Here is a 27,014-nt window from a genome sequence, read left to right on the forward strand (position 1 = left end):
CAATGTTATCTGATTCCCGTTGTTTTGTTGTTAATTACCTTTGTTGGTTTCAAATGCCTGCTGTAAAAATTTCACAAACAGCAAGAATTCATTCTCCCATAGTTCTGGAGAGCAGAAGTCTGAAGTCAAGGTGTCTGTGGCGCTCTGCTCACCCTGGAGGCTCCAGGGTAGAATCCTTCTCAACCTCTTGTGACTCCAGGTGCTCCTGGGCTTGTGGCAGCACCAGCCCGGTTCTGCCTCTGTCTTAGCATTCCCTTCTCCTCTGTTTCTCCCAAACTCCCTCAGCCTCTGTCTTATAAGGACATATTTAGGGCCCACCCTGATAGTCAAGGATGAGCTCTTTTACTTAAAGTCAACTGTTTGTAGTTGCTGATATGGGGAGAGAGTGATTCACTCTGACCTCCCTGGTATTTATATGGGCTCTTTAGCTCGATGTAGGAACCAAGTTAGCACAAGGATGATTAAGAGGAAAAAAAAAACGTACATTTTATCAAACTTATATGTAGATGGAAACCTTTATAAGAAAGTGAAATCTGAAGAAATGGCCAAAGCAAAATGCTTTTGTACTGTTTGGAAAAAGAACAATCAATTTGTGAAGAGGAATTATAGAACATGTGGATCTCTGGATTAGGTAAATTCTAGGCATGCCCCTAAAAAATAAGTGTGTGTGTGTGGCGGGGGGCAGGGGCTTGGAGGTTCCTAGGGGAAGATAAAGGTTATTACAAGGGGCTTATTTATTCAGGTTCATTACAACCTCAGTTACCACCCTCTGCTGATCAAGTCTGTTTTCCAGCCTCCCAGAAGAATCTGTCTTTCTGCATATAGGAAAAGACAGGCCAAATGGCCCTCACTGCACCTCACCCTTCATCAACTCAGTACTCATATATATATATCTGCTTAGACCATCTATAATCTCCGAAGAAAGACAACGAGATCATTCTGTCACACAACAGGATGCCACTATGGATAGCCCCAAATATACTTACCCTTGCCCAAAAGAGGGTGTAAATGTTCCTGATGTCTGCTTTCCTTGATATCTGGTAACTTAAGTACTTTGGCATAGGTCAGCTATTATAATGTGTCTTATGTCAAGTGATAAGGGGATAAGAGGGAAGAAGACAAATATAAGTACTGATGAAAATTTATCCATACATTCCTAACAAGTTGTGAACTACTCCTAACAGGTGCAGTTCTCATTTCGGTAACTGGCCATCTTCTCGTAGCTGTTATTTATAACTGCCTTCTTCCACTACTCATTCCATATTCTTCTTGCCCACAAGCACCTTAGCTAGTCATGGGTCTTTGCCCATAGGGTCACCCAAACCTTCATTTCTACAACACCTGGGCCATCAATGGTCCTGCCTGAACTGGATTATTAAGTTTCCATTTGACTTTAATCACAGGATATGGTGGCACTAAGAGGTGCCTGAAAGTACCTCTTGCATTCCAGACATCTTTTCCTTAACTCTTCTGTGTGGCCCTGAAGCAAGCGGGTATCCAGGGAGCTGGGTCAGGACAAAGATCAAACCAAAAGTAACAAGTAACAACATTTAGTTCGACAGTGCCAGCAGAGACATGACAGCACAGGTTCCCTCTGTTCTGTTTTCCCCCTCGCAGAACAGTACTGGTTGAGAGTCAGGTGGATGGGCTCACATGGGGACCTATTTCACTGATGAGGAGTCCCAAACAAGAAGCTTCTGACTCTTTATGGGCCTGTTGGCTGTGACAGGGGAAGAAGGAGTGGAAAAGTACTGAGTCAAAGTGAAGAGAAGAACATTAGCTGAGACCCCTGGTAAGAAGGCCACTGGATGGAGGCACATGGATTTGAAATGAAGAAACATGCTGGCCCAGAGGTCTAGAGAGGGCTGAGTCCCTGACTGCAGTTCTTTTCAGCGCACCAAGTCTTGTGTGTAGGTGAGCAGTGTTTCTGTAGGAGGCCTGCTAGGCAAAACTTTACAAGTGCCTATGGTTGAACCTGACAGATCACACAGAGGATCTGGACGTGGAGCTAGACTCATTAGTAGGAGTAGTAGTAGCCATTTCCTCTTGGCAATCAGGATCAGTCACCTCAGCCATTACAGTGACTCTCATTTTTGCTCATGGATTCAGAGGTATGAGGAGCCCAAAGTGGCTAAGTGGCAGTCATAACTTTGAGTTCATTGTGCATATTGTGCCTTATGGGGGAACACAGTCCCTGTACAACTGAGATCTCCTGTCCGGGAGCAGCAAAGTATGTGGTTGTGGGGGCAGGAAGTTTGGTAGTAGATCACTGTTAGTAGTAACATGAGTGGTGCCATTCTCCCCAGCGATTGGTTCCTGTAGCCATGAGTCTTGGGTGTGGGAAAACCAGCAGATTAATCCATGTATTGGATGCTGGTTTAGGGCAAACACAGTCTCCCAGAAGACACTGACCTAGCTCTTCCAATGTCTTTCCATGTTCTATCAAATTGGCTGCTTCAGGATGATGGGGACATGGTTTGGTTGCTGAATTCCAGGAACATGGTCCCCTGCTACTCTTCATCTGTGATAAAGTGAGTTCCTTGATTAGAAGGAGTGCTGGGTAGAATACTGTGATGGTGATTACATTTAGGATCCACTTGAATAATTCGAGATAAGCTTCTTCTCTCAAAATCTTTAACCTTAATTTTAACTTTTACCAGATAAAGTGCTTTTCACAGGTTCCATGGATTTGATGTGGACCTCTATTAGGAGTTCATTTTGTTTTTTTCTACCATATTATCTGACTGTTTTACTTACATATTATTGAGAGGCAGTGAGATTAAGAGTGGGTACAGAATAGATGTTAAAGAATGTGGAATAAGGCAAGATAATTTGAAACATAGCTCAGGAACTAATTTACTGTGTAAACTTTGGCAAGTTATCAAATTTCTTAATCCTATATTCTGTAAAATAGGGATAATAATATCATAGGAATTAATTTGAAGAGTAAATTATTTAATAAATGAAAAGTGATTAGAATATTGCCTGACACATAGTAGGCATGCCAGCAAAGGTTTACCAGTACTCTCACAAGCAGTTGGTTCAGAAAGACTGCATAAGTCCAGCAGCTCTGGAGGCTGCTCTTGATGGTGGACACATTTGTGGGATTGTTTATTGTACTCATGCAAGGTCACTGCATTGTTCATCACCTGTAAATACACTGGGAAGGCATCAAGAGAGCAGTGTTGTGTGGGTTTGGGTGGAGAGGAAACCTGCAGGAGTGAGGCCTGCACATAGACAGACATTTTGGGCACGAATCTCATTAGGACCAGATTCCTTCCAAAGATCCCACCTCCCATTACTGCTATACTGGGGATTCAACATGTGAATCTGGGGGTATAGAGATATTCAGGCTATAGCACTATCCCTTCATCAAAGTGTGGTGATGTTGCAGTTAACATTTAAATGTTCCCAATTATTCTCTATTGGGAAGATTTAAATTAACTATTTTTATGAGCTGTAATATGACAGTTTAGAATCGAAACAGATGAAAAGATTTCTTACCTCCAGTTTCTCTCCTTGGTGTCACTGAGATGGATCTAAAAAGGAAATTAACACTTACTTTTTTCACCTATTTTGTAATTTATTATGTTAAAATGATATACTTTAGCATGTCCAAAATTGACTGCACCACTTTCTTTCTCATTAGGTAGCTATGCCACACAGGGATTCATCTTTAGTTTCATTCATTGCTGCCCTACCACGTAAGTGCAGCTGTTATATCTGTTAAATATTTCTCAAATGTATCCCCATTGTCCTATATGGACATTACTCATTTTCTCTTAAATTCATTTTTGTAAAGTCACATGTGTTAAAAAAGCTCGTAGTAAACTTATTGGAGTTTGAATACGAGACATTGTGTAATCTGGGCCCTTGACAAGCATCAACCTCATTTCCGTCTCTTACTTAAGCTTCAGCAACATTAAAGTCTATTTGCATATTCCATGCCCTTCTTGCACCTGTGTCTTCTTATGCTGGGATCCCTGTCTGGAAATTACAAAACCATTTGCTTGCTTGCTTAATTTCTTCTTACTAACATTCAGCTCAGGCATTGTTTTTAGAAATCATATCTGACTCCTTCCTCTCTATGCCTATCTCCTGACTCTCAGTATTGGATTCATTTATTCAAACATTCATTGATTTAAATATTTATAGGGGGATAGAGGTGTAGCACAAGAATTGAGCTCAATACCTAGCACTAAAAAAAAAAAAAAAATAAGATACCCACTATGGACTTGGAATATATCAGTGAACAAAACAAAAGATCCCTGCCCTTGTGGTTCTACATCTGAGTCAGATAAACAGAAGAAAAAAAGTGAATAAAAATGAAATTATTTAGGACATTAGAAAAAGCATAGGAAAAGTGCTTAAGTAGAACAGAATGAGGTGGATCAAGAGTTGGAGATAGAAGTGATATTAAATACTGTTGCCCCCAATGAAGTGATATTAAGAGCTGAAGGAGGTACAGGATTTTTGTCTACATTGATGTTTGCAAAAAGAGCAGAGGTAATAATAGGGCAAGGGTCCCAGTATGGAAGCACGCCTGGTTTACTTAAGAGAGGTCATGAAGGGCATTCCACACAGGGCTTGTGAGCATCACTACAAGCTTCTTCCTCTATGAGGTTGGGCAGCGTTGGAGGTTTTTAAGTAAACGAGTGAACTTATATTGTGTCAGGGTGCTGTATTGTCACATAGACAAATGAAGGTTAGCCAGTAAGGAGCCTCTTAAAATATCTGGATGAAAGACGATGATGGCTTGAATGAGAGTGTTGACTTTTGGGAAGGTGAAATGTCAGATTCTGAACCTGTTTTGAAGTTTGAGACAACAGGAGATGGCCTGCTGGTTTTGGTAAGAAGTAGGAGAAAGTCACATATGATTCTGGGATGCTCACTGTCATTCTCCTTAATCCTGTGCATCTAACTGGTTATCCAGGCTTGTCTGTCTCCTACTCAACTATCTCTCCTTCTTTCCCCTGTCCAGTAGCTGACGAATGGACATTCCTGGCATCAGTCCTTTCCATGGGAGGAAAGGTCATTCTGGATGTAAATCTGTTTTTATGATTCTTCAGGTTAGACTCTCACCAGTTGCTCATAAAGAATGAGGTACTTAGCATGTCATGCAGATCCTGAAACTCTGTTATCTTTGAGAGCTTTATCCTCTACCCCTTCTACATGCTCTTTATATATAGATTTTTTTTTTTTAATTTTCTAAAGGTTTGATCTTACCTGGGAAGAGAGTATGTGCTGTTCCTTCTGCCTGAGATGCCCTTCCTGTCTTACTCATCAGTGCATTACAAGACTGAATTTAGGTGTCCACTTGTCTGTGAGAGCCTTCTCTGACCTTAATGTTCCACCTAGTCTGGTGCTTTTCTTACAAACCTGGTGAATTATTGTTATACTTCCCATGCCACTGTTGTGTAGACTTTTGTGTGACACCATTCTGAGCACTCAATGGCAGGTGCATTAGTAATCTTTCACTATTAGCTGGCACAGGCCCAACACATACATGCCTGACTTTTAGGCAGTTGAGGAGTTAAGGCAGAAGTAGGTAGAAATCAGTTGGTCTTTATGTTAGGCATATAAAAACAAAAGTGGAAGAAGACAGAGTTTGGTGGTCCAGAAGGGCAAATATGGTTGGAGGGAGTTGGAAGTTAGCCTAGTTTTCATGAAAGTGTCGAGGGCCTTAGCAGAGGGGAGAGTAGCAGGAGACAAGGCTGCTTAGGAACAGATCATGGATGTGCTTGCATACCTCAAGAATTTTTCACTTTGTTCTGAAATGGTGAGGACCCAATGAAATACTTCTCAAAAAACATACAAAAACCTGAAAAGACATGATTGTCATGTTGGTTCACATGGCATTTTGTGTCCATCCTACCTTTCCTTGGGTTGTAGCATTCACAGGAGAATCTATGAATCAACAGTAATTCTGGATACTTGCTGAGAAGGGAGGAATGGTAGGTAGAGGGACCAGTTAAGGATGTGTCTTTTTGTCAAGTATTTTAACAGTTCAGTAATCCAGAGGGGAAAAGAGCTTGTGTTGGTTGAGCTGAAAGGGATGAGGGTGGCTGGTGGCTGTGGGGGCCCCTTGCTTACAGGAGTTAAGAACTCAAGAAGCAGGGCCTCAGGGGCAGGGTCCCATGCAGGTTCCATGGAGGTACCATGCCAGCCTGGGAGAGAGCAGAGAGCCTGCAGAGCTGCGGGGGAGGTGGCTGCGTGCCCATGCTTTGGGCTGCCAGGGCAGGGCAGAAAGTGGGCAGAAGGAAAGAATGGAGGGAGGAATGAGGGAGAAAGAGGGAGGGAGGAAGTTAGGAAGAGGGAAGGGGGAAGAAGGAAGTGAGGGGGCAAGGGAGGGAGGAAGGGAGGGGGAATGGAGGGAGGGAGGAAGTGAGGGGGGAAGGGGGAGGAAGGGAAGGAAGAAGGAAGTGAGGGAGAAAGGGAAGGAGGAAGTAAAGGGAAGGGAGGAAGGGAAGAGAGAAAGGGAAGGAAGAAGGGGAAGGAAAGGAGGGAGGAAGGGAGAGAGGAGGAGGAGGAAGGAAAGGAGTAGGGAGAGAGGGAGGAAGAGAGAGGAGAAAGGGGAAGGGAGGAAAGGAGGGAGGAAGGGGAGGGGAAAGGAGGAGGAGGAGGAGGGAGGAGGAGGAGGAAGGAGGAGGAAGGGAGGGAGGAAGAGGAAGGAAGTGAAGGGGGAAGGGAGAAGGAAGGAGGAAGTGGGGGTGAAGGGAGAGGGAATGGGGAGGAAGGGAAGGAAGAAGAAAGGGAGAAAGAGGGAAGGGGAAGGGAGGGAGAGAGAAAGGAGGAAGGGGAAGAGAGGAAGGGAGGAGGGGAGGGGAGAGGAAGGGAGGGAGAAAGAGGAAGGAAGGGAGGGGGAAGGAGGGAGGGAAAAGGAGGGAGGAAGTGGGGGTGAAGGGAGGGGGAAGGGGAAGGAAGGAAGGAGGAAGGAAAGAAGTGGAGGAGAAAGAGGAAGGGAGGAAGGAAGCAGATGGAAGGGGGAGGGAGGGAACACTTCCGGCAGTGACGTCACCGGAAGTGGCTGCCACCTGCTCTGTTCTGAGGTGCTGTGTGGTGCTGTGTGGTCTCCTGGGCGGCCTTGGCCTGCTGGGTCCCACAGCAGCGAGGCCAACCGTGGCAGGTGGCAGGTGGCTGGCAGGTGGCGGGTGGCGTGTGCGCCCCTGGGCCCTGGGCGGCCTCCAGGGCCCAGGAGACCAGGGTCTTCGCAGCCGGCCATGCGGGCCCAGGCCTCTACCACCTGCCTTCCCTGCCTTCCCTGGACCTCGGGCTCCCGGGGCACAGAGGCCAGGAAGGCACGGCCAAGAGGGGGGAAGAAAGATGAGCCAGGGAGGGACAGCGGAGGGACAGTGCTGTGCCCTGCCCCACAGGGCTGTGTCACTTAGAGCACCTCTGGCCGAGCGGGAGGACCTAGCTTCAGATTGTTTAAGCACTAAGTTACATGCAGGTCATGAAACAAGAAGCCTGGAGGTGGGGTGGCCAAGGGGTGATTGACTCAGTGACTGGCATCGTCAGGGGCCACGTCGTTGTGCTGCCCAGTGGGCTACTTGGTACAGTTCTGCTGCTGGCAGAAGTAGCTACAGGCCTGGCGCACATTGCAGGAAAGAGGGGCTTTTTTTTTTTTTGGTCATTGCACCTGAACAAATGCGATGGAGGGGAATGAGAGTATTACCAGAGTTGGTTTAGTAAATTAGGATTCATTCTGAGCTGGACGAGGTAGTGTGACCCTTCCTGAGGGGGGCAAATGGTGGCTAGCAGTATTCTGAACAAAGGCTGTAGCAGTGGGTATGGAAAAGGCCAGAATAAGTCAGAAATGCCATGGAGGTAGGATGGACAGATCTTTGCTGTCCTGTGCATTTAGGGACTGAAGAAGAGGGTGGATTGGAGGATGGCTGGGGTATGCAGCTTAGGTGACTAGGAGGAAGAGGATTTCACTAAAAGATGGGATGCAGAAGGAGGAGTAAGGATTCAAGGAAGTTAAGGTATAGTGATGCTGAGAATTATCTGATGGTTACTTGGTTTTTTTGTTTGTTTTTTGTTTAGAAGCTAATGGTATAGATGTAGAAGTCATCCACAGAGATGTTACAGTTGAAGAGATGGGGGTAGAGAAGACTTTGAAGGAAAAGAATGTAGAATGAGGATAGAAGAGAGAAAATCCCAACATTTAACAGGTGAGTAGAGGATACTAAGCTAGTCAAAAGAAATGCAGAAGGGACATTCAGAGAGATAGGAAGCAGCTCTTTGAAGTTTTGAGTTTTAATCTCCAGTTTATTAAATTTATCAATTGACTAAAACTTGCTTTATTTAGACATTGAATTGATTTTTACACCAGGCCCCAGGCAATTCCCCATAGCATCCTTGGCAGGATTTTATTGTATTAAAATTTCATGGTATTTTATATTGGATGGGTTAATTTTAACAATTTTTGAGGATTTCCTTGAAGTTCTATTAGTTCATTTTGTTTTCCATAGGGCATTTGGTCTGCTTAGGGATGTATTTGCTTTAAGCAAATTGATTATTGACTAATTTTTTTTTGCTATGTTATGTAGGAGAAAATTTCAAGAAAGTGTGGAATCAATTATCAATATCTGATAATGCTGAGACCCAGGAAGATAAGGGCTAGGATAATCAGTCATAAAACTGAAATAATGATATTTAAGAGTTTGGGGGAATTTTTTTTTTAAATGAGTGGTTTCTTTGTAGGCTGAGGGCTGAACTCATGAGGTTATGATTAAGGAAGGAGTTAGAATGAAGGACACTAAAGTAAGTACAAGTCTACTCTTTATACTTTGTTAGTAAAAGAAAATAACAGAATGTGTGTTGGGTTTACCAGGTTTGAAGGAAGTTTTGTTGTTGTTGATGATGATATTTCAGGGTTAGTGGAAATGTGAGCATATTAAAAATCTATTAGCAGGGAGTATATTTTGAAGACATGAAATATAGGGGGGAGAGTAATTAAGTGAGCAAGGCAAAAGGGGAACTAAACCAAGAAGAAGAGCTAGCTGGGTTTAGAGAGAATGGAAAGTGGGTAGAGGTTCAAAGAAATGGTGAAGCAGAAAGATGAAGAGTCCTCTTGGGGGAAAAGAAGGTCAAATTATGTGTCACAGGATAATGATGTGTCTGAATGCTCAAGAGTAATGAACAGTCTTGGCTTGGCTGTTGTGGGATCAGGACAGGGAGTTGTCTATAGGGAATAAAAGAATTAACAGGACTGCATTTTAAACTCTTAACCACTGAGAAATGCTAGTGAAGAGAATTGGATGGTTGGGTTCACCTTGCATTGGGTTTACACAGGGAATTCTGGGGTACACACTGGGGTGTCAATGAAATAACTGGCAAAGGTTTTCAGATGGTTGAGGAACAAAGTGAAGAGAGACAGAGTGTACAACTGAGAGCACAGACCAAGCTCAGGAGTAATGAAGAATGACATGTGAGGATAGGATGATGCGTTCACAGAGGGAACTTCTGTCATGGGAGAGTGGGGACAGTTTTTCTCTTATCCATGGTTCAGAACAGCTGATTTCTGACCCATACAGAGTTGTATAGAATTAGTTAGTTGTGTTTATTCTAATTTAACAGATGAACTTGAAGGAATAATAAATACGTATTACCAGGATGACAAAGTAACATGTGCAATACAGTGTGTGTGTGTGTGTATAGTACTGTCGGGGATGTTGTAAATCATGGTATAAATGCACTGTAATTTTTAACAGAGTAATATACAGTGTGAGTTAACACTAATAAATAAAAATCTTGTTCTTCAAAGTACAAATATTTATTACATTGGTAAAATTAGTTTTCAGTTAGCAAGTGCAGTGTTTCTCTAAATATTTAAAATTTGCTTTAAAATTTTTTTGTCTGTGTGGTGCTGGGGACTGAACTCTGAGCCTTGTGCATGTGAGGCAAGCACTCTTCCAACTGAGGTATACCCTTAACATGATTTTTTAAAGCAAAGATAGATTTAAACAAATATTTAGGGGCAAAGTAGTTCTTGTAAGACTTTGTCTTTGACTGGTGTAACTGTTTGAACCCCACCTGACCTAATGTGACCCTCTTCTTCTTTGTGTTTAGAGGTATGAATATCAGCCAATGTTTGAAAGCAGTCTTAAGCCTATTGCCAACTCTCAAGCACCTTTTTAGTGGAGCTAATGTAAGACTTACATGTACTTTTCTAAAAAATTGCTTTTTCTTTAAATCTTCTAAGTGGAGCCAATGGCCTCACAGTTCTGAAAGTATAACTTCAGCTTTCACTTTCATAACTAAGAGAAGAAGGGGTTGTCCTATATAGCTAGGTTGCCCTTTTTAAAAAAAACTCTCTTAAGGTTGGATTTAATCATAATTAGTGTAATGTGTTGGATAGTTTGTTTTGTTAATAAGTTGCTCAGAGCTGCGTAGTTCATAACTTTAACCTACACCCTCACAATCACACACACCTTCCTTCCGCTGGGGTTCACACAGTAATGTTGAAGTGCCAGAGACTGTCAGCTGATAAGATAAGAAGCACATGTCCATTGCCACAAGCCTGGGGTCCCTCCTGGGCCTGCTGACGCACACAGTCCTCTCCTGATGTCAAAGGGTTGATAAGCAGCACCTTGGCTCCTTTCCTGAATTTTGTGCCAGAGCAGAGGAAAAGACTCTTTGTCTTGGCTGGGGGGTGGTAGGGGGGAGGAGCTGTATTGAGATTTTTTCTTTTTTAAAATTATTGCTTTTCTTGACTATAAGCCAGATTCTTGTCTGTTTAAATATTATTTCTGAAATGTTTGGCAGAAATGTTTGTTAGCAAAAATACGGTTAATTCATCATGCATAATATTCTATGATTTGTTGCCCCCTATAAAGTTTTACATTTGTCATTTTTTTGGTGAGAAAATAAATATGGCAAATTTGATTAAAAAAAGATAGTTTAGCGGGTTTCATGAAAAGAAGTTCTTATACTCTCTGCATTTACCCCCCATCTTAATAAACCTAAGCAGGGGGAAAGCTAATCATGACCTAGCTTGATTTCAGCTTAACATCTGATAAGCTGTTTATCTCAACTTGCTTATTGACCTTTACACTAAAACATGGAGAAATCAGGGATTCCTGGGATTGAACTGTTCACTAATTCTACTGATTAAAAACTACCCAGACACAGAACACACTCCACAGCCAAACTGTCATTACAGAGATAAAGTCTCAGTAGTATATCATCCAGTAGAACATCTGCTCTAACTATTTTAATAGCTCTTTATGAAATCTAAAATATGAAGATGAGTATAAACCTGTAATCCTGTGGCTACCTTGTTAAAAAGGGGAGCACAGGTGTGCATATTAGAGTGAAAGATCTGAAAAATCTACACAGCTAGCATATCATATATCAGAAGTTACTAGTCACTAGTTATGCTGTCAACTCAGGTTAAGGAAGTTTAGCAGGCTTTTCATTATAGTCTAAATTTCAGATTATCCACTAACTGAGCAAAGTCAGCAGCAAAAACTGTGGGTTGCAGCAATCAGTATCCACACACCATTCGAGCCATATGGAAGGGTAAAGTGCACAATTTGAAAATGAAAATTCTGTGAAGAATGGTTTTATTTTCAAAGAAAAAAAAAGAAAAGTTTTGAGAATTTAGAAATAACTACCAAGTTCTTTCAGTGCCATTTTTGATTTAAGGTACTTTCTTGAGGCTTCTTTTATAACAATGTATTATTGTACCTTTCATTGACTAATATTTTATTGATTTGAGTACGAACTAATTTTTTTTATACTTAAGTGCTAGCAATAGATGACATTTACTGAAAACTATTTTAAGCAAATTCCATTTATGCTTATTTAATCCTTAAAATAATCTTATGAGGTGTAGGTATTATTATCTCCATTTTCCAGATGAGGAAATTGGGGCATAGAAATATTGAGTACTTTATTCTGCTAATTCAGAAGAATTGCAGTAGTCTTGTCTTTAACAATTACAGTTTTATGGTGTAAAGTGTAAAGTACATGGAGTGAATGACCAGAAAAATAATGTTGTCTTTCTTTATCAGTTGTTACTCACTGTCATTAAGTGATTAGTTATCGGAGAAAGGAATTAGAGTCTTAGGAGGTAATCAGTGACACAGATGAAACTTCAAAGAAAGGAGAAGTGCTGTGTTTGTGTTTAAATCTTTACGATAACTAAAGATAAGTGAATATAATTCTGGGTTTTGCTGCTTCTGTGAAGTATGCTTAGTGAGCAAATTTAGATGCTGTATTCCTGCTCATAGAGTGTGTTGGTCACCAGGAAGAACTTGGCTCACTCAATGTTAAGCAAGAACTAGTAGCTTTTTATGGTTCAGGGGTAAGATGTTTGACAGCAGTGCAGCAAGTTGGCTCTACAGCAGAGTTATATTAGGAGCAAATGGATGGAAACCTTTGAGGTATTTGCAGTACAGCTTCAAACAGTGTGGCATGACTGTGGATTATGAGGAAATAACATAGCCGGATTGCCTTGTACTAGACACTTAAGAAGGATAATGTTTGAAAAAGGATCACCAATTCGCCTAAGAACAAACAGCCGGGTTAGTGGTAGATACTGCTTTCTGCCGGGTGGATCCAGGGTAATATGAGTGTGTCTTAGCTGGGATCAAAATAATGAAATTACTACAAGTAATGAAATGCTCCAGTATGGTTATGAATTCCTTCATTTACTCATTCAATTCCCAAGTGTTTGTTGAATGTCTACTATGTCAAAGTATAGTGGATTCTATATTGGATATTCTAGAATATTCTATAGAATATTCTACAGAATATAGAATATTCTATACTCTATAGAATTATATATTCTATGTAAGGTCTAATATAATATTCTATATTCTATATTGAATATATAGAATATTCTATGTTTTATGTTGTCTACTCACTAAAATTTATTTGTAACCTCATAATCAATACTTGCTGTGTTTGCACTGTCATTTTTGCATGTGCAGAGTGATTGGTTGACGAAAATATTGTCACCAAAAGCTTGCAGGAACCTAGCCTCATATTTCTACTAGAGGCAGTGGTTTGGTGCTTGAAGATTCAGTATTTGGGTTGATTTTACAGAACATAACTACTACTGACGGTACTTGACTATAATTACTAGGCTCTGGGGATAAGAAGATAAATAAGATGTAGTTTCTTTTCAAATATTATGTTAATGGTGGAGAGACACCTTAAGTCAATGTTTAACAAATTGATATACTAAAGGCCCTATAGAGCATAGATCTTTCAATAGACTTTGAAAACAATGTGTTGTATTGCCAGCTTATTATCTTTATTAAAGAAAATGGAATTATTTCCTCTTTTAAAATTAAGTAGCATTTGAGAAGGTGATTTTTGAAAACATCATTCATCTTAAAAGAAATATACTGTTTTCTTGATGATAACCTAGTAATAAGTGAATTGTAAAATTCAAGTCAGTGGCTTTTTGAAGTATATGCTAAAAGATTATTATTATATGCACTGCATTAATTCTTACTGAGGGATTGTTCCATTTATCATGATTATTTCTCCTAGTTGATTGTATTAAATTTAAGTTTGTAGTCTTAATATGTATATTTCAGCTTAGATATCAGATCAGATTGATAATCCTTATTTTTGTTTCTCATCATTTTTTTTACATAATATTTTGCAGCTATTAAAAAGTATAATTCAGCCTTTTAAATAATTTTAGAAACAAGTATAAGATTTTGGGACCAGAAAGTGTTAGTTTAAATTGTGATTCTTCAGGATTTGCGTGTTGAAGTCCTAGTGCCAAGTGCCTGAGGCTTTGTGATCTGAACTTCTGGTCTCCTGGCTGTTTGGGGAATAGGGCCTTTAAAGAGATGATGAAGTTAGATGAAGCTCACAGGGCAGGGCCCTAGTCCATAAGACTATGTCTTCTTGGCAGTACTAGCAAATTGGTACACTCCTTTCTGAAAATCATTCTGAGTTCAAAGGACATTTTAGTTTCTGTCCTAACTTTTCTTGGCTATTCATTGTTTTAAACAAGCATTGTATGCGTCGCTCACATTGGAAAGTTCTTCCTGCTTATTTTTTTCCTCTCCAGAAAACAAAACTAAACACCTCCCATTGAGTCCCACTAAACACCTCCTATTGAGTCCCACTTCCCAACACGGACATGAACTGGAAACTTAACCCTAGTGCAGCAGTGTTGGGAGGTGGGGCCTAGTGGGAGGAGTACAGGTCCTGAGGCTTCTGCCCCTCTGAAGGGACCAGTGCCCTGTACAAACAGGCTTGATGCTGGGAACTCGATCTCTTGCTCTTTTTTGCCCTTCTTCTGTGGAAAGATGCAGCAAAAAGTTGCCACTGTTGCCAGATGTAGACCCTTTGCAGACTTCCCAGCCTCCAGAACCCCAAGTCAATGAATTTCTGCTCATTATAAATTACTGAATCTGTACTATTCTATTATAGTAGCACAAAAAAAGCTGAGGCAACAACTTTTATGAATGTGCAAATATAATCAGAGAATGTTATACACCTACATACTCTTTTACATTAACTCCCATTATTTTCTAGTTTTTCATTGTATATAATGTGGACTTCCCATTTTATTTCTTAGACAAACTGCCTCTCAGAATATTCTCCTGATGGTACTGTGTTCACCTCATTTAGCATCAATACTTGAAGGAAATGTGGGCCAAAAAATGTATTAAGGACAATATTATCTCCAATGGAAAATCTGCAGCATGGAAGAATTACCCACAAGTGACTGACATTTCTCTGGCTCAGCCCCTACGAAGAAAGTTTCTCTGCTTCTCTCATCTGTGGTGTAAGTGTGTGATTCTGGCTTGGCAGTCTACTGTTATCTTGCTTGCGGTGCCAGCTGTTGCGGGGAAAGAAGGCATGTTTGCTTCCCTTTATGCAAATGCTTAAAGGGTTCGTCTTCTTCTTCTTTTTTTTTTTTTTTAAGTCAGCTCCAATCAGTTATACATGACAGTAGAAAGCTCTTTGATTCATTTTACACAAATGGAGCATAATTTTCACTTCTCTGGTTGTGCGTGAAGTAGAATCACACCATTTGTGCAATTATACTATACCTAGGGTAATGACGACCGTCTTGTTCCAACCTCTTTCCTACCCCTTTGCGCCCTCCTCCCTCCCCTTTGCCCCGTCCAAAGTTCCTCTATTCATAAAGTGTTCTTTTTAATGAATGATTTATTTTAGGCGTAAGTTATATGGAGAACTAGTCTTTAAAACATCTGCAAATCTGATTTTGTATTTAGAATAAACTTTGTGTTTAATTCTTTTGTAAATCAAAGAACCTTTTTTAAAGTACATAATCTCATCCTTTTTTAAGTAAATTCAGATTTTGTTTTTAAACCCTGTATTTGGTTTGTGCCAGGCTTCCATCCCTGGTGTCATCACCCCTCCTGTACTTGGTACTAGGAATTGAGTCCAGGGGCATTCTACCACTGAGCTACATTCCTAGCACTTTTTGTCTTGAGATAGGGTCTCACCAAGTTGTCCAGGCTGTCTCAAACTTACAATCCTTCTGTCTCAGCCTCTTGAGTAACTGGGATTACAGTATGCTTGGATTCCTAAAGATCGTGCATTTTGAAAGACTGATCAAGGAGAGTGTAGTGTGTTGAATACCTGACCTGCCCCCATCCAAATGATATGTCAGTGTCTCCAACCCAGAACCTGTAAATGTTATCTCATTTGGGGAAGAATCTTTGCAGATGTGATTAAGTGCAGGATCTTGAGATGAAATCATCCTGAATTACTTCTGTGGGCCCTAAATCCAATGACACATGACTTGAAAGAGGCAGCAGAAGATTATATGGTTAGAAAAGGAGATGACACTGTGATCACAAGAGGATAGATTAAAGTGAAATGGCCACAACTAAGGAAATGTTAAGAAACAAATTCCCTCTGGAGACTATGAGAGAATGAATTTCTGCTACTATAAGGCAATCAGGTCATGGCCAAAGGAGACTAATACAGAGGGTGCTCCATTCTCCTAACCTAAGTCCTCCCTCCTAATGCCATCACAGCTGGGATTAAGTTTCAACATAGGAGTTTTGGAGAAACGCAAGACATAAAATAGTGAAGTCAAGATCAATTTTTAAGTGGATTGGTGAAATTGGAATGTGTGCTTTAAGAAGTAACCCCAGCCTACAATACTTGGAAGAGAAAAAAGAATAAAAAATTCACTTCCCCACGTGGAACCCAGAACAAAGAATGGCAGCTGTGTGGGCTGTCAGTTTCCACTGTGTAATTTAATACCCTAAATTAAGGGAAAGAGATGTTATATCTTAAATGAGGGAAAAATGTTTTATAGAGCAGTACTGTCCAATAGAAATGTAACATAAAGCAAAGATGACAGATGTAAGTTAAAATATTTTAGTGGCCACTTAAAAAAAAAAGTAGGGGAAATTACTGAGACTTATATATCTAATATACTGTAATTTTAACTTAGGATTCCTGTATCATTATTTCATATGGTATGAGACATCCGTACATTTGAATTGTTCTTCAAAATCCATTGTGTACGCTCACACTTGAGTAGTAGCTTTTCAGGCACTCAATAGCTATATGTTCCCGATGGCCACTTATTGGACATACACAGCTCTGTGCATTTTGTAGTGCTAGAGTGGTGTTTTTTTAGTTCTCTTTCCCCCACCAAATGTCAGTTTTTAAGAACATAGGCACTTACTATTTATTGGGATTTAATAATATCTGTGCATTCTAACAGAGCCTCTACTTTTTGTCTTTGAGGAAATTACCCTATTAATCACTTAGTTCTTTAGGAAATAATTTAAAGAAACCCTCGTTCAACAATTGCTATATGCTAGATACTCTGTTTAGGGCAGATGTTAGAAGGTAAATTAGAGATTTCAACTTCCAAAAAAATTGAAATCTTGAGGTCAAAGCAAACAAATATGTCACTGAGAAGATGAAATAAAACAAGGAAACCTAGTGGTAAGAGCTTTGGGTTTGGATTCAGAAAGTCTTGGGTTTGATTAGCCAGATGTGAGCATGGGTTATTTACCTGTTGGGACCCCTGTAAGTTATTGAGGAAGGTTGATAAAATGCCCGGCACCTCATAAACAATAAATGATGATTTTTTAAAATATTGGGAAATGAAAAACCTAGTTACTGAGTGTGTCAAGAGTGTGGGGAGACTGGGAATGCTTTCATAGTAGCATGACGAACAGATCCTTCTGTGGAAGTGAATAGGGACAGAAAAGCACCATCAGCAGTGGGATCAGCACACCTAAGGACACAGGGACAAAAATAAAAATAAAAACTGGTTGAAGACAAGAGAGTTTTTCTGAGCAGTTTTTAACCTATGACAGCGTTTTAAAAGCAGGTTTGAATGTCACTTTTATCCATTGTTAGTTGTAAGTAATTTAACCTCTGAATCCAGGTTCCTTGACTGTGAAATGAGGTTTATGGTAATACCAAGAGCCCATCTGCTCGCTTCTAGTATTCCTCTAAGGATAACTGCTTTGCTAGTACCTCAGAGACAGACCTTCTTCTCTAGATTTTTATTGAGTAGACTCGTGCAATATTTACTCTTTGGTTTCTGGCTTCTTTGGTTCAGCGTTATGTGCTTCACTCATACTATTGCACACAATGGCTATTAGTTCATTCTCAGGGCCATGTAGTATTCCATCCTGTGAATATATTAACTCCTCCTGATTGATTCTGCCATTGATGGTTGTTTGGTGATTCTGGGTTTTGGCTGTCTTAAGTAGTACTTTCTGGAATATTTTAGTATTATCTAAGGCTTCTGATAGACGTAAGAAAGCATTTCTGAAAGATGGAATTCCCGGGTCATAGGAGATTAACATGTTCTACTTGAGTAGATGCTGCCACACAATTTTCCAATCTGATTGTACCATGACATTCCCAGAAGCAATGTATTAGAGTAGGGGTGGGAGTTTTGAGTTGCTGATTTTGTCATATTTCTTTTATGAAAGCCGGGTTTGATTGTTACTCTGCTGTCTTAGAAACACTCATACCAAGTATCTGTCACTGTTTTAGTCAGCTTTTCATTGATGTGACCAAAGTTCTTGACAAGAACAATTTAAAGGAGGAAAAGTTTATTTTGGCTTACAGTTTCAGATATTCAGTCCATGGTCAGCCAACTTTGTAACTCTGGGCCCTAGGTATAAAGAGCTTCATGGCAGAAGGGCATTGTTGGGGAAAGTAGCTTGGAACCTGGCAGCCAGGAAGCAGGGATGGGGAGCGTGGGAGGACAGAGGAGAGTGAGCAGGCGAGCGGGCACACACTCTAGCTCTCTGCTCACCAGAGATAAAATATAAAATGCAAAGCCATGCCTCCAGCAACCTACTCCCTCTAACCAAAACTACCTGCCTACAGTTACCACCCAGTTAATCCATATCAGTGGATTAATCCACAGATTAGATCATAACTCTCAATAACCTAGTCACTTTACCTATGAACATTCATGCATTGTCGCACACACGAGCTTTTGGGAGACACCTCGTGTCCAAGCCATAAAATTCTTTTTCTGGCCTCGCAAAGTTCATGACCATCTCCCATTGCAAAATATATTTAGTCCATTTCTAGGAGTCCTCTTAGTCTGAACAGGTCTAGGATTTTCCAGAAGTCCAAGTCCAAAGTCTCCTTTGAGATTCAAGGCAAACTGTCAATGTGAGCTCCTGTAAAAAAATCAAAAATAAGTTGCATATATCCAGTATCTAAAGGCACAAAGAAACATTTCCACTCCACAAGGCAGAAATGAGGGCAAAGAAAAAGCATTGAGACCAAAGCAAAACTGAAGTTCAGCTGGGCAAACAAATTGTGTGGCTCCCTGTCCAACAGCCAGGGCACATGGCATGTGATAGTCTCTCCAAAGGGAGGACTCTACCCATGTGAACTTGCTTGTTGAGGCTCACATGGCCTCCCTCTTGGCTTGACTCAGCTCTATTCATGAAATTTTACTTGGCAGATCTTCCACATGACGACTTTTTTAGTCTTAGGTGTCTCTACTACTGCTTCGGCTTCCTCCTTGTATCTACACATTTTCCTCTGAAGGGCTGCTGTAGGGATTCCAACCTTGCTACACTCTGCCTGACTTCTCAGGCCTTCCTTTGAAATGCCAGTGAAAGCCTCCACCACCCTTTATGCCAGCATCCTGCATTCCTGCAGAACCAGCACCATGTGGTTGATGCCGAGGTCTGCCACCATCTTGAGCAGTGGCTGAGCCTCCAGGGACAATGACTTCAGCAGCCTGTAGGTGCCTGGGTGGCTGAGTACAGTGAAATAACTTCTTTGGCTCCCCCTGTGCAGGCAGGGTGCCCCCCTGCTCTTTTCTCAAAGGAATTTTTACTTTTACATCTTTGAGTCTGTGATAAGCATGGTCTTACCAATTCCTGAGAAGCCCTCATTCTATCTTTTTTGTTGTTTCTGTGTAAAGCACTTAGCATCTCTTTAGTGGCTGTAATCTCTTAACTGTGGCTTTGTTAGCCCTAGTTTTAGTCCTTTTCTGGACAAGCTGAAACTTTTTCAAATCTTTCAACTTTACTTTCCGCTTTCCTGATTATCACAGGAAACTTGGCTCCTCACAATAGCCATGCAGCTGTCTGAGTGCTCTCCTGCCTTTTCATTTCCTCTGCCAGATTAGTCAGTCACCTTTAAGTTCAGCCTCATAGAAAGTCTCAGGACATGGGGAAAATGTAGATAACTTCTTTGCTAGAATGTAACATGACTGTCCTTTTGTCTAGTTTCCAATAGAGTCCTCTTTCTCCTCTGAAATCTCATGAGCCCAGTCTTTACTCCAACGGTGGTCCTATTGACATTCTGGTCTTCTGAGCTACCATGAGACTCACTCATCTATGTGTGATTACACTATTCTAAAGGTTTTCCAGTTTGCATCTTTAAACTTTTCAATATTCCTCCCACAAATTAGCAACAAATGTTTCTGAACCGCATGGTCAGGTTAGTTATAGCAATGACCCCACATCTGGGGTGCCAGTTTCTGTTTTAGGCAACTTTTCATTGCTGAGACCGAACTACCTAATGGGAACAACTTAGGGGGGGAGTTTTTGGCTCATGCTATGGTCACCTGGCTCCGTAACTCTGGGTCTTAGGTGGGGCAGAACATCATGACAGAACGGTGTGGTAGAGGAAAGCAATTCAGCACATGACAACCAGGAAGCAGAGAGAGAGCTTTGCTCACTAGGGACAAAACATAAACCCCAAGGTCACACCTCCAGTGATGTACTTCCTATAGTCAGAGCCTATCTGCCCGCATTTACCACTGCATTACCTACTTCATATCAGTGAATTAACCCACTGATGAGGTCATGAGTCTCATAATATCATTTCATATTGGAACATTCTTACATTGCTTCACACATGAGTTTTTGGGGGTACCTCATTTCTAAAGTGTAACAGTTGTCTTCAGAGATCAAGTGTCTCAGTGGTCATCATGCATTGTTCTTTGACTTGCTTTTTCTGTGCCTTCAGCTCTCCAAGCTTTGCTGTGGCATGTGCCGATCAGCAGGGCTAAGTTAGTGTTGCTGTCATGACCATATTTCCTAGCACGCATTTCTAGACTTTGATCCCATAGTGTCACCTTTGCCATATACCTTCTCTGTTCTTTTTTGCTGGCTCTCGTTGGTCATTAGAGCCTGTTCAGGTATCACCTTCTCCTGCAAGTTGTCTCTGCCCTCCCCACCAGCAGGACTTATCACCCATGTGTTTGACTTTCTCTTTAGATTCTGAAAGCCTCAGTGAAAACGAGAGGGACAACAGTGCTGTTCTATTTCTAACATAGTGTAGCACCTGGGGTCACACTGTGTGCTGTGTGAAGCTTTACTGAATAGTAAATGCTTCTTATCTGTAAGATGAGCATGCGTTACCCTAACTTGCTGCACTATTTCACAGGTGAAGTGAGATCAGTGAGTCCACCTAGGCCATGGGCTGTGGCAAAGATGCTATCAGTACCCATGGGCTGAGTGCCTTTATTAACCTGACTTGTCTTCTTTTGGGGGAAAGGTCTCTATTTATCTTATAGTTTATAATTCTAACCTCTTTGTGAAACTGTCAGTTATTATTTAAGACAAACTGGCTAGGATTTAAGTCTTAGCCATTTTGCTAATTGAACTGGGACTTTTTTTTTTCTTTTTGCCTTAGCTTTCTGGTCTGTTGAAGGAAAGAGGAGTGGGGACAAGGAAACAAGGGGAAGAACAGGAGGATAGTAGGGAGGAGGAGAGGATTAAATAAATGCTGTGTAGATTAATGTACGTAATAGCACAGAATAGAACCTAGTACTTTATAAGTGCTATATAAATGTTAATGATTGTGATTTTTTTGTACTTTTGTACTTTACTTCCTAATACAAATTTAGCACTCAATGTATTCTGTTTTGTATTCTTGACCATTTTAAAAAATATTTGTAAGATGGTAAGTTGAGAACAAAGGCCATGTCTTTAAAAATGTCTTGTAATGCCTGGGTATGCAGAAAACACAGAAGTGCTTAAATACTTACTGATTGGTGTTCTGCTACTCTGTTACGATAAATGTCCCCTTCACTGATAAAGTTCTGTTGTGTTTTGAACTAATACGATTTTTACCTTTCTTTTCTCAACTCTAGTTCAGATCTGTCATTTACATTTATAAAACATCTGTAACATACCAAGACATACTACACAATAAAAAAGGTTGGGGAAGTAGTTTGATACCAGTAGTGAATGATGTTTTAAAAGATGGATCAGTTAAACTGCTCTTTCTTTTTTAAGGTGTAGGCTATTGAGTTAAAAATACAGTCGTGCACCAAAGAACAATGTTTTGGTCAGTTATGGACCAATTATTTGACAATGATCCCATAAGATTATAATGGAGCTAAAAAATTCCTTTTGCCTAATCATATGGTAGCCAGTGGTTACTCCTGTGTTTGCTGATATAAAGAAACCTACTGTGCTACCTGCCATATAAAAGTATGGCATACATAAACATACAGAGTACAGGATAATTGATATTGATCAGTGACTTATTGGTTTTGAATTGTATACTTTTATTGTTATGCTAGAGTATACTGTTTCTACTTACATAAAAAGTTTACTGTAAACAGGATGCTGCTGTGTTAGTCTGGCACCTCATCTTATTTCTTGGTTGTACCAGGGGGTCATATCTAGTAACTGACTGCATCATGGAGGTTTATGTAAGCTCGTCAGTGCTATGCACTCCAGGATGACATTGTCTTACAATGTGTTTCTCAGAAGTCAAGCAGTGTAACTGTCACTGTCAATGGTTGTTTAGCACTTTTACTGTGTGACTTTATTATAGTCATTATTTCATGACAAAATCATAATCTCTTTAAATATTTGGCCTTAGCATTTTTTCATTCCAGAATATTTCCAGGAAAACATGAATTTATTTTTATGATGGAAATTGTTAGGAAAGTAAGTTTGATTTTTAGTTAACTATGTACTTAATAGGCAACTTTTCTAGAACGTTATGTAAAGATGCATTCTTCTTTTTATAAAATAAATATGATCTATTTTTCTAGAACGTTATGTAAAGATGCATTCTTCTTTTTATAAAATAAATATGATCTATTATTTGCGTCTAACCAGTTCTCTTGTCCTCCTGTTAGTCTATACATTTATTTATATTTAGGTTTGCTCAAGCTTTTGGAACAGATGGCTCTTAGATAGATGGGTGCCATTGAGTGGCGATGCCTTGGTGGTATCACCAGAGTTCTGATTCATCCTAATCTTATCCAGGCTCAACGTTAATGATAGTGCTAATTTGTTATTTTGCATTTGGAGGCATGGCTTTCCACTCAACTGACATACTTTCCTTAGTAAGTAGTGTACCTGTGCCTGCCAGGCCAGCAGATAAACCATGTTACTGGTGGGGAGTGGTGCTCAATCAGTATAAGATAAGAACAGAGAGATGCGAAATTTGGGGGATAGCTCTTGTAAACTCAGAAAAATTCTTAATAAAAAACTTTAGGCTTCCTATTAGATACCTCTCAACATGTCGTGTATATTTACCATATAGAAGTTATTTTACTTTCTATCAACATACTATTTAATGTAAGTTACTCAATTTAGTTTTTATTTCTTGATCATGAGGAAAACTGAGACTGATTTTTGTGTGTGCTTATGAACAATTCCATGGACTTAATATATGTAATCCTAACCACAAGCATGATACACAGAAATTCCAACATTCTAAAGAAATCCCTGACTCATGACAATTACCAGCTTGTTATCCATTGCTATAGTTTTGTCTTTTCTATAATGTCATATGAAAGGAATTATATATTATGTAATCTCTTTTCTTTATACTTTACCCAGCTTCAATTATTTTGTTATAGCAATAGAAGATAGAGTAAGACACATAATATTACAACCTGGAGTCCTTACAGGTTACATTTGTGTTCACTCTTGGTTGTTGTACAATCTGTGCATTTGATCAAATGCATAATGACCATTATAGTACCACATAGAGTAAGTTCAGTGCTCTAAAAATCCTCTACACTCTGTTTATTCATTTTATTCTCCTAACTCATGCAGCCACTGATATTTTTGCTGTCTCTATAGTTTTGGCTTTTCTAGAGTGTCATATAGTTGGACTTATATAGTACTAGCCTTTTCAGATTGCCTTCTTTCATTTAGTAATATGTATTTTTAAGTTTTTTCCATGTTCTTTCATGGCTTAATAGCTCGTTTCTTTTTATTGCTGAATGGTATTCTATTATTTGGACGTACTGCAGTGTTATAACTTGGATCCTGGAATGTGTTGGAGAATGTCATGTGTTGAAGGCTTGTTATACTAATGCAGCAGTATCCAGAGGTGGGGTTTTGGGGAAGTGAATGGATCATGAGGACTCCAACCACATTGTATGAATCCAAAAACAACTGAATGGACTACTGGGATGTGGTGGAAACTGTAGGCAGAGGGCCTTGGTTGTAGGAAGTGGGCCACTGGGGGAGTGCCCTGGAAGCTTATTTCTTGCCCCGGCCCCTTCCGCTGTGATTCTCCCCCGACCTCCCCACAAGCTGAACTATGGTGTTCACGCCTCACCTGTACCCCAAATAATGGAGCTGGGCAACCATAAACCGAAGCCTCTGAAACTTGAGGCACAGTGAATCTTTCCTCCTCTGTCTTGCGGTTCCCAGGTACTTGTCACAGTGAAGAAAAGCTGACTAATACACAGTTTGTCTGTTCATATGCAGAGATCATCTTGGCTGCTTCCATGTTTTAACAACTATGAATAAATCTACTATAAACACTCTCGTGCAGTTTTTTTGTATGTACATTTCGATTCCTGTGAATACCAAAGAATGTGATTTCTAGACAGTATAGTAAGAAAATTGTGTAAAAAAAATGACAAACCACCTTCTACAGTAGTATGTAACATTTCCATCAGCAGTGATTACACGTTCCTGTTGTTCCACATGCTTGCTAGTATTTGGTGTTGTCATTGTTCTGAATTCCAGTCACTCTAACAGGTATCCAGTGGTATCTTGTTTCAATTTACATTTCTCTGATGACATAATGTGTGGAGCACCTTTCCATTTTTTCACTTGTGTGTGTGTGTGTATACATATATATATATGTGTGTGTGTGTGTGTGTGTATACATACATACATACATACACACACATTTATTTGACTCTGTATGGTCTTGGACTTTTCTCCCCTAAAATGTTACTTTTTTTTTTTATTGTTGAGCTTTAAGAGTTCCTGTGTATTTTAGATAGTAGTACTTTATTTGACTTATGTATTTCACATATTGTCTCCTAGTCAATGGCTTGTATTATCATTCTCTTGATAGTGCATTTCACAGAGCAGAAAAATTAATTTTAACAGAGTCCAACTTCTTAATTCATCTTTTTGTGAATCATGCCTTAGTGGTGCATGTAAAAAGTCAAAACCAATCCCAAGGTTATCGTACAGTATATTTTAGGAATGCTATAGTTTTATATTTAAGTTAATAGTTTTATTTTATGTTAATTTTTGTGAAGTATTTAAGGTATGTTTCTAACTTCATTTTTATGTGGTTGTCCATTTATTATTCCAGCACAAATTTTTGAAAAGACTTAACTTTGTTCCCTTGTATGGCCTTTTTTCCTTTGTCAAAGATCAGTTGACTATGTTTATTTGGGTGTATTTTTGGGCATTTAATATTCTATTCTATTTTCTTTGTCTAATTATTTACCCAATAACTGGACTGTCTTAATTATTATAGTTTTATAGGCTATCTTAAATTTGAATGTTGTTTGTCTTCCAACTTTATTTTTCTCCTTCAGTTTTTTTTAATTGTTGTTGTTGCTATTCCAGATCTTTTGACTCTTCCAAGCTTTAGAATCAGTTTGGCCATATCATAAAATTTGGCTTGCACTGAATACATAGATAAAATTGGGGAGAACTGGCATCTTTAATAGAGTTTTCCTATCTTTCCTTCCTTCCTCCCTCCCTCCCTCCCTTCCTTCCTTCCTTCCTTCCTTTTTATGGGGCTGGGGATTGAACCCAGGCCTTGTGCATGCTAGGCAAATGTTCTACCACTGAACTAAATTCCTATCCTTTACCTTTATTTTTTAAGATATAGTTTTTACTTTAGTTTCCTTTTTTTGTCTTGTTGCACAAAGATTTCTTAGCTCTCTTTTGGTTACTGCTTTTCCCATCCTCTTACTTTCAATCCATTACCTATTCTTGTCTTTGTATCTAAAGCGAATCTCTTGAAGACAACATATAGTTGTCATTTTTTTTCTTTAACCAAATCTGCCTTTCAATTGGAGATTTTAATCAATTTACATATAAAATAATTAGTGATAAGAATGTAGATATTTCTGTCATTTTGCTGTTTGGTTTTATTATTTATTTCTGTTCTTCACTTCCTACAATAATGCCTTCTTCTGTAACCCCCCCCCCCCTTTTTTTGGTAGTATTTTTAGATTAGTTTCTTGTTAGGGTCTGTAAACAAGTCAAGATGGCGCCTGGCATTTTGCCAGAGGGAGTGGTTTGTGAAGTAACGCCAGCAAGCCATTAAGTGTGGAGATTCCTTATTGGTTGACTGCTGTATCTAATTAAGATAAGCTGTGTAGAATGTATATATACCCCTCCTGTTCTACAATAAATGGCTCCCACTCCTGCTGTATCAATGTACACAAGTTCCTCGTCACCTCCCCCCCACCCCCGTTTCTAATTTATTTTTCTGTACATATTTTTAGTTATTTTCCTAATGGATATCTTAGGGATTACAGTTGCCCTCCTAAACATTACAGCCTTTTAAAAAAATTAGTACCACCTTAACTTGAGTAGTTCACAAAAATTCTGTTTCTATATAAGTTCATTCCTACCCCTTTTATGTTGTTGTTATATCTTTACATTGTATATCCAGTAACACTGATTTATAAGTTTAATTTTATGCATTTGTTTTGTAAATCACATAGGGAGAAAAAGAGGACTTAAAATCAAAATACAGCCATTTGACTTTTGTGTTTGCATATGTAATTGCTTTTATCAATGTTCTTTATTTCTTCATATGGCTTTGAGGTAGTCCCTATTGCCTTTCATTTCTGTGTTAAGGACTTCCTTGCCATATTTTGTTTCATGATATACTCGTGACACACTTCTTCAGCTTTTGTTTATCCTGGAGTTTGTTAATTTCCCCCCTTTTTTCCCTCCCTCCCTCCCTCCCTTCTTTCCTTCCTTCCCTCCTTCCTCCCTCCCTTCCTTCCTTCCCTCCATCCCTCCCTCCTTCCTTCCTCCCTTCCTCCCTTCCTCCCTCCCTCCCTCCATTCCTCCCTCCCTTCCTCCCTCCTTTCCTCCCTTCCTTCCTTCCTCCCTCCCTCCCTCCCTTCTTTCCTCCCTTCCTTCCTTCCTCCCTTCCTTCCTTCCCTCCCTCCTTTCTTCCTCCCTCCCTCCCTTCCTTCCTCCCTTCCTTCCTCCCTTCTTTCCTCCCTCCCTCCCTCCCTCCCTTCCTTCCTTCCTTTTTATGGGGCTGGGGAATGAACCCAGGCCTTGTGCATGCTAGGCAAATGTTCTACCACTGAACTTAATTCCTATCCCTTACCTTTATTTTTTAAG

The 27,014-nt window shown here is 39.9% G+C and overlaps 1 protein-coding gene across 2 annotated transcripts in view; it reads left to right on the forward strand.

The window, feature by feature from the left end:
• Pde10a (phosphodiesterase 10A) overlaps window positions 1-27,014 on the forward strand; it is a 267,554-nt gene that overhangs the window by 63,205 nt on the left and 177,335 nt on the right. The window contains exon 2 of one of the 2 annotated variants that reach the window (XM_071612857.1): window positions 8,047-8,174. The exons of the other annotated variant lie outside the window; for it this stretch is intronic. Within the exon in view, the coding sequence (XP_071468958.1) occupies window positions 8,138-8,174 (37 nt within the window). The 5' untranslated portion in view covers window positions 8,047-8,137. The remainder of the gene's footprint in view (window positions 1-8,046; window positions 8,175-27,014) is intronic. 2 annotated transcript variants of the gene reach the window in all.

The sequence above is a fragment of the Marmota flaviventris genome, chromosome 6 (assembly GCF_047511675.1).
Source record: "Marmota flaviventris isolate mMarFla1 chromosome 6, mMarFla1.hap1, whole genome shotgun sequence".
NCBI lineage: Eukaryota > Metazoa > Chordata > Mammalia > Rodentia > Sciuridae > Marmota > Marmota flaviventris.